The sequence below is a fragment of the Nicotiana sylvestris genome, chromosome 1 (genome assembly GCF_000393655.2).
Source record: "Nicotiana sylvestris chromosome 1, ASM39365v2, whole genome shotgun sequence".
NCBI classification, from domain to species: Eukaryota; Viridiplantae; Streptophyta; class Magnoliopsida; order Solanales; family Solanaceae; genus Nicotiana; species Nicotiana sylvestris.
Window position 1 is genome coordinate 179,662,290 of NC_091057.1, and position 7,507 is coordinate 179,669,796.

General features: G+C 37.0%; 1 protein-coding gene across 1 annotated transcript; it reads right to left on the reverse strand.

Annotated features, from left to right (window-relative positions):
* Positions 1 to 1,928: 1,928 nt before the first annotated feature.
* Positions 1,929 to 6,442, reverse strand: LOC138877475 (MAR-binding filament-like protein 1). Its single transcript, XM_070157085.1, has 3 exons — positions 5,821 to 6,442; positions 4,590 to 5,466; positions 1,929 to 2,004 (listed from the first exon to the last, which is right to left on the reverse strand). Exons 1-3 carry the CDS (start codon positions 6,440 to 6,442, stop codon positions 1,929 to 1,931), a joined length of 1,575 nt encoding a protein of 524 aa, XP_070013186.1.
* Between the last annotated feature and the right edge of the window lie 1,065 nt (positions 6,443 to 7,507).

Genomic DNA, 7,507 nt, shown 5'->3' on the forward strand with positions numbered 1-7,507 from the left:
TCTTGTCAACCTACTTGGTGCAAACAAAGATACCCTGTTGATTCTCTCTGACAGACAAATTGCTAAAAAAGCAGAAATTCATTCAAGATATCAGAAAAGGTCACCTAAGAAAAGATCTCTAGTTAGGATAAGGCTGATTAAGCCACAAATACAAATGGTACTGGGTGTGAAACAATTAGAGTTGGTGCAGAACAAAAGTCTCTTGAGATTGACTCAAACTGATCGAGCAAAAGCCAAGTTGTTCAAGACTCAAGGCCACAAACCGACCACCACCTTTAAAACTAACAAATTTTCTTTGTTGAAACAGGAACAAAGCAGTGCAAGAAAAGTGGTTCGAAAAAAAAAAGAAAAAAAAAAGAAGAAGAGAAGAGCCGACAAAGGGAAGTTTCTTAAATCTTTGCCTTTATTTGTCTTGCTATTGTGCATAAAATCTTGCCATTGATTTTCACATTTTTCCTCCTAGGATAAAAGTCCTAGTCTGATGGATTTTCCTCCCAATATGAAATCTTAGTCTGATGAATATTTCTCCTAAGATAACAAAAATGGACCTAGTCTGATGAACCTTCTCCTAGGATCAATTTAGTATGATGAATTTCTCTCCTAAGATAGAAACCTAGTCTGATGAATTTTCTCCTAAGATAGAAATCTTAGTCTGATGAATCTTTCTCCTAAGAAAACAAAAAAAGGGACCTAGTCTGATGAATTTTCTCCTAGGATCAAAATCTTAGTCTGATGAATCTTTCCCCTAAGATAGAAGACCTAGTCTGATGAACTTTCTCCTAGGATAGAAATCTTAGTCTGATGAACTTTTCTCCTAAGATAAGAAAACCTAGTCTGATGAATCTTTCTCCTAGGATCGAAATCTTAGTCTGATGAAGTTTCTCCTAGGATAGAAATCTTAGTATGATGAACTTTTCTCCTAGGATAAGAAAACCTAGTCTGATGAATCTTTCTCCTGGGATCGAAATCTTAGTTTGATGAATCTTTCTCCTAAGATACCAAAAAAAAGACATAGTCTGATGAACTTTCTCCTAGGATCAAAATCTTAGTATGATGAATTTTTCTCCTAAGATAGAAAACCTAGTCTGATGAACTTTCTCCTAGGATAGAAATCTTAGTCTGATGAAACTTTCTCCTAAGATAGAAAACCTAGTCTGATGAATTTTCTCCTAGGATAAACGTCTTAGTCGGATGAATCTTTCTCCTAAGATACCAAAAAAAGAGAAAAAAGGACCTAGTCTGATGAATTTTCTCCTAGGATAAACGTCTTAGTCTGATGAATCTTTCTCCTAAGATAGAAAACCTAGTCCGATGAATTTTCTCCTAGGATAATAATTCAAAAAAGAAGAAAAAAAATGGAAGTTTGAATTTGAAAAAATAGAGTCAATTTTTAGTTTTCTTAAGTTATCAATGTTTAGTTTTCTTGAAATCAGGGGCCCCGCCTGCAGAATAAGGTCAGTCTTAACTTTAGTCAAGCTTAGTTTATAGTTTTCCGCAAGCTCAATCACTTTTAGGAGACGCACATCCTAGTCGAGTCATTAATTTTACTCTCATCATTGAATCCTTCATCGGCAGCGTAGGTGATTTATAGTTTTGATAATAACTCACAAATATTCCTAGTGCAAACTGGGGCAGAAAAGTTTATTTTGTTTTGTCTGTTTTGTTGTAGTAGCAGGTGCCCACCTAGAGAACAAGGGAACTCATTTTAGAATTCATTTCAGAGTCATGTGAAGTTTCAAGTCACTAGCAGGTGCCCACCTAGAGAACAAGGAAAGTCATTCCAGAAGCCAAATCAAGTTAGAAGTAGCGGAAGCTCGCCTTAAAAATATGAGTCGACAGTCCGAGGTGACCAAAAAGAAGTCTCAATCAAGAATAAAAGAAAAAAAAGTGAATCCAAAGTACAAAAGTGGAGAAAAGATGTGGACTACTCAAGACATAATCGAAGTCACAAGCTCTGCATGTCTCGTCTTGATCTGAAAAAGCTGAAGAAGATTGAACCAACACCTGCAGTTAACAAGCATCAAGATTCAGACCAAAGTCTGCATGAAGAACCAACTAAGACTCAAGATCAAGCTTCAGAAGACTCATAGATAGGAATCTTGTAACTCGTAGCTGATAGACTTAGTTAGTCTTTTTCATTTTTAATTTTGATGTAATAACGGGACCGCAGACCGGAACCTCAACAGAACGGAACCTCACTCGGCTCTCCACCTCAGTATACTCCATCACCTCATTCAATTTTGAACTACACGTGGCCTGATTCCTTTATAGCCAAGAATATGTAGGCAACTCAGATACTAGGGCTCGGTCACATTCTCATTTCTCTTAGTTTTTGGTCTTTCTAAATAAGGGTCGGGTCAAAAAACTTGTCTCATCGTTCTTTGTCTGAAAACTCTTCACGTTTCCAGTCAAAGAGGGGCAACTGTAGACATGTAATTTTTGACCTTCCCAAGATTTTATACATTTTAGCGTAAATATTTAGTTTAGGTTTAGTATTTCTTTCTTTACTTAATTTTATCACAAAAATAAAAATTACAAAAATATTTTTCTCTTATTATCTAGTTACTTTTAATTTTTCTACCTTACATAGAATACAAAAATTCAAAAAATAGTTTTAGGAATATTATCTTAATTTTACAATGATGTTTCCATTTTTTATCTTTTAGTATGATATTTTAAAAAAATACCAGAAATAGGTTTGTTTTAACGGATAGTTTTATTTTAATAACTATTTTACTTAAGTAGGATTAATTAATAAATTGTATAGTATTTTTGGTCTTGTTTTAGAAGAAAAAGTATGAAATTTGGGGCTAATTTTGTTTGGTCTTAATTGAAAAGGCCCAATTTGGATAGCCCAAAACATGGAGCCCATACCCACTCCCCATTTGACCTAACTTAATTCCTACCCCCTCTAAAATAATGCCTAAATCCTAGACCTAGACTCTTGAAGACCTATACCAAAAATGCCCCGCCGCTTAAGGAACCAAGCGCCAACAAAGACTTGACAAGATCTCTGTTTCCAAATCTCATTTTAGACCCAAAAAACAAATATAAAACAAAACTCTTGGTTTTTGGAGAATAGAATATCTGATATGTCCAACAAGTAGGTGACGCACAAGAGACTCTCAAAGCCTTAATTGAACTCCATCCAAGCTCAATTTCTATTTGGTCGATTCTTGTTGAAATTCTTGCCGCTTCATCACTCAAGCGGTCAGGGATGTTGACGTCAGCGGGGAAAAGATTGACGAGGGATGCCGATTCTCATTGAAATTAAGGCTGCTTATAGAAAGTTTTCTCTCAAACAATTCATTCCAAGTTCAAGCTTTTCGATGTCGATTCGAGGTTTCAGTCCAAGGATTGTTGCTTGTTTAGCCAGAATGATTTGCAATTTTCAGCTTGGTTCATTAATAAAGATTCATTTCTCAATTTTCATTCTCATTTTATTGTGTTATGATAGCTCGGTGCGCGGGTTGGTTGATTTTTGATTAGCATGTCTTAATTTTTATTTAAATTATTTTAATTAGTTTTTATTTCGATTGTGATGCATGTCGTCTTGGGTTCTTGAATAAATTCTTTTAATCGGGTACATGGAAAAATTGAAGTTGTTTCTTTCTTGGCAATGAATAAGAATGGGCCATGAGGTAGGCCTTGGACCATAAGGAATCTGGCCAAGTAATAGATCATGTTAGCTAGCCTATTTGCTCCCCAATAATATCTTGTCCATAAATTTGGCATCACAACAATCTTGAACGTAGGAAATGACTTTTGAACGTCGTAGCTTGCTTTAGGCACGATAAATAATAAAATTATCATAGCTACGGGTATGGTTCCCGTGACGTAGTTGTGATACTTAATTTCAAATTAGTTTTAAATATGAATATCCATAGTTCACTTAGTTGAATGCCTTCTCCTTTAATAAAAATTGAGGTGTGCCATACAATCATCTAGTCTATGGCCCTCACATCGATATCTTAATTAGTGAGAAAATGCCTTGGAATCTCGTAGTTTGCTTTAGGCGCGTTAATTAAATAAATGGTCATAGCTAGTACAGTTCCCGTGATGTAGTTCTAACACTTAATTTCTAAAATCCGGGGGTACATTTATGTGACCCGGCCATAATTTAATCTTGTTAATAAATTAAACACGTTGTGGATTGTGGGTACGGTTCTTGTGACATGATTCGCAACGCGTAATCAAATAATTAATTATATAACAATTGGATTACTAAAAGCGGTTTTAAAAGTAATAAAATTGCACATAGGTTTTAAAAATATTTTAAAATCAGATAAATAGGCCAATAATAATAGTTGAGCGACCGTTCTAGAACCACGAAACCCGGGAATGCCTAACACCTTCTCCCGGGTTAACAGAATTCCTTACCCGGATTTCTATGTTCGCAGACTGTAAAACATAGTCAATCTTTCCTCGATTTGGGATTTGAACCGGTGACTTGGGACACCATAAATTATCCCAAGTGGCGACTCTGAATAAATATAAATAATCCCGTTTCAGTTATTATCACTTTAATTGGAAAAACTCCCTTATATCCCCTTTTCGGGGGTGGAAAAACGGGTGTGATAGTGACATACTTGTTGTGCGGGTTGTAGGGAGTTTTCTCCCTTTGGAACCCGATGCCCTGCTTGTTCCCACTATTGTTGAGATACATGGCAGTGACAGCATCTGAGGACCAGGTCCACTTCAGGGATTTCTCAGGATCATTTCTTACTTTCTCCAACTCAGTCTGGAGTTGTTGATTCCTCTCGAGTTCACTGCAGAGACTGGTTTTTACAACAGTTAACTCCTTTTCAAGCATGATGTGTGACTCACTGGCTACTTCCTTCCCTTTCCCAAAACTTACATTCATATGTTCTCTATTGAGTCCCTCCATGATTTCCTCTATATCGGTGCATATCATTAGTAGGTCATCCCTTTCCTCTTCAATAAATGCAATTTTTTCTTCTAAAGTGTGTTTTTCATTGCTAAGACTTTCTATTGTTTCTTTTAGATCAACAACTACTACCATTAGATCGTCTCTCTCATTTTTCGCACTGGTTATTCTTTCATTCAGGGCCTCCTTCTCTTGTTCAAGATTAGCTATGGTCTCATTTAAGTCCACTACACAGATCATTAGATCATCTCTAGATTGTTCGGCCTCTCCTAGTTCTACGGTCATAATCTCCTTATCATTTACAAGGCTATAATAGGCATCAATTAGGACATTAGATAAAGACCTTAGCTTCTTAGAAGAATAGGATTTCAGATTTCTCTGAACATCCCTGAAGTTTACCTTATCGTCTTCATCATCATCATCATCATCATTTGATTGTGCCATCAGCGTGAACAGTGAATCGTACTTTGTTGCTTCAGTTTCCACTACCATTATGGAACTATTTTCTGCATCTGATTCCCTTTCGGATTCACTTGAGGAGTCAACCCCCGCAGCAAGAGCCTGCTTAATGATATTGTCTGCAACACTTTTTCGATTGAATCTTTTATCTGGAACCAGGTTCCTTTTTCTTTCTTTGTTAGGATTTTACTTGTATTGCTCCTGTTTCGCGAGTGGGCAATCTTTGATGAAATGCCATGACTTTCCACATCTGTGACAGATATCGTTGTTCCTTGTTTTACTTGAACAGCCCCACTTTGGTATGCCACCATTTCTTCAAACCATTTTTTGAAATCTCTTAGTAAGATAGGCCATGTGACTATCTTCATCACTTGAATCACTTCTTTCAGCCTTAAGCACCAGGTTCTTTTCCTTCTTAGGCGTTCTTCTTTCACTGTCTTTCTTTCTTTTCATCTCGTATGTTTTCATATTACCAATCAACTCATCCATGGTCAGAGTCTGTAGATCTTTAGCTTCAATGATGGCATTTACCTTACTTTCCCAAGACCCAGGTAGAACACTTAGAATTTTCCTTAAAAGCTTATTTTTGGGAATGACATCTTCAAGTGATAGAAGCTCATTTATGATGGAGGTGAATCTGGTGTACATATATTGTATGGACTCATCATCCTTCATCCCGAAGAGCTCATATTCAGTGGTGAGCATGTCGATCTTAGATTGTTTGACCTGAGTAGTTCCTTCGTGTGCGGTTTGTAAAGCTTCCCATATTTCTTTGGTAGTATCACAAGCTGATACTCTGTTGTACTCATCAAGTCCTATGCCACACATCAAGATTTTCTTGGCACGATAGTTCTTTTCTACAACTTTTCTGTCAATGTCGATGTACTCTCTTCTCCCTTTGGGCACCAATGGTCTTGTTTCTTCAAGTTTCTTCATGGGAACATGTGGACCATCACAAATGATATCCCACAGCTCTGAATATTCTACCATCATGAAATTATGTATCCGGGTCTTCCACCAGCCATTGTATTGACCATTGAATCTGGGAGGTTTATAGGTTGATTTTCCTTCTTCAAAGTTTGGTGGAACAACCATTGAGGATCCTTTCTAGGTGTTCACCTGATAGGAGAAACCTGCTTTGATACCAATTGTTAGTTTATATGGGTCCACCAAATGATAGAGTACCTGGTCCTCTATGAGACTAATACGTAGAATGCAGTAAAGACTGAATGTAAAGAAGACAAGAGATTTTCTACGTGTAAAAATCCCACACAAGGGGATCAAAAAACCACCACCTACTCTTGTAGGCTTTTAACTCTACTAACTTGTAATTTACCTATTACAATCCACTTTGCAAACACCCTATTGCAAAGACTTCAAACTAACTTGTGATGCTACCACCACAAGCCACTCTATAACTCTCCTAGTTACAAAGATTTTAACTTATGACTATCCCTAGTCACAACATAAACTCTGAAGTTCACGAATTTGGTTTGTTCCTAAGACAACGCTTCTGAGAAAACAAACTAGGAATTACAACGACTAACAAATAACAAGATTACTAACTAACTATGGATGTACATAAAACTCGTTTAGAAACTGATCCTTAGTGGAGTTGTCTTCTTGTTCTTGATACACCACTGACTTCAATGCTTGATGAATGCATTTTCGTTTTGAGAGAATATCACTGAATGCACAAGTGATGATGTTTCTTGCACTAGGTTGTTTTATCACAAAAGATATCACAATGGATAGTGATGTCAACTCTTGGTGTACTTCTTCCTAGTGAGAAGTGACTGTTGCACTGTCTGCACAGCCACTTCTGGGTAATTGCATTCTAGCTAGATAGTGGACTTTGTACTTATGTTAGGACACACCAACGGACCAGGTCCTAGTTGTGTTCCCATTCTGTAACAGTTACCAGACGGTCACTTTCTTCTGCTACATTCCATCTGTGCACTTGACTAGTACTTCTGTTAGAGAACTCTAAGGGAGCAAGTCCCTGTTGTGTTTATCTTTATATTGATTGCATACAGTCACTGACTTGTGCTTTTGTCGGAGAAACCTAAGGGACCAGGGCATCGGGTCCCTGTTGTGTTCCTCCATGTGCTCGTTCATCATTCGCTGAGATGTGTATCTTGTGGGACAAGGTTCTCCATC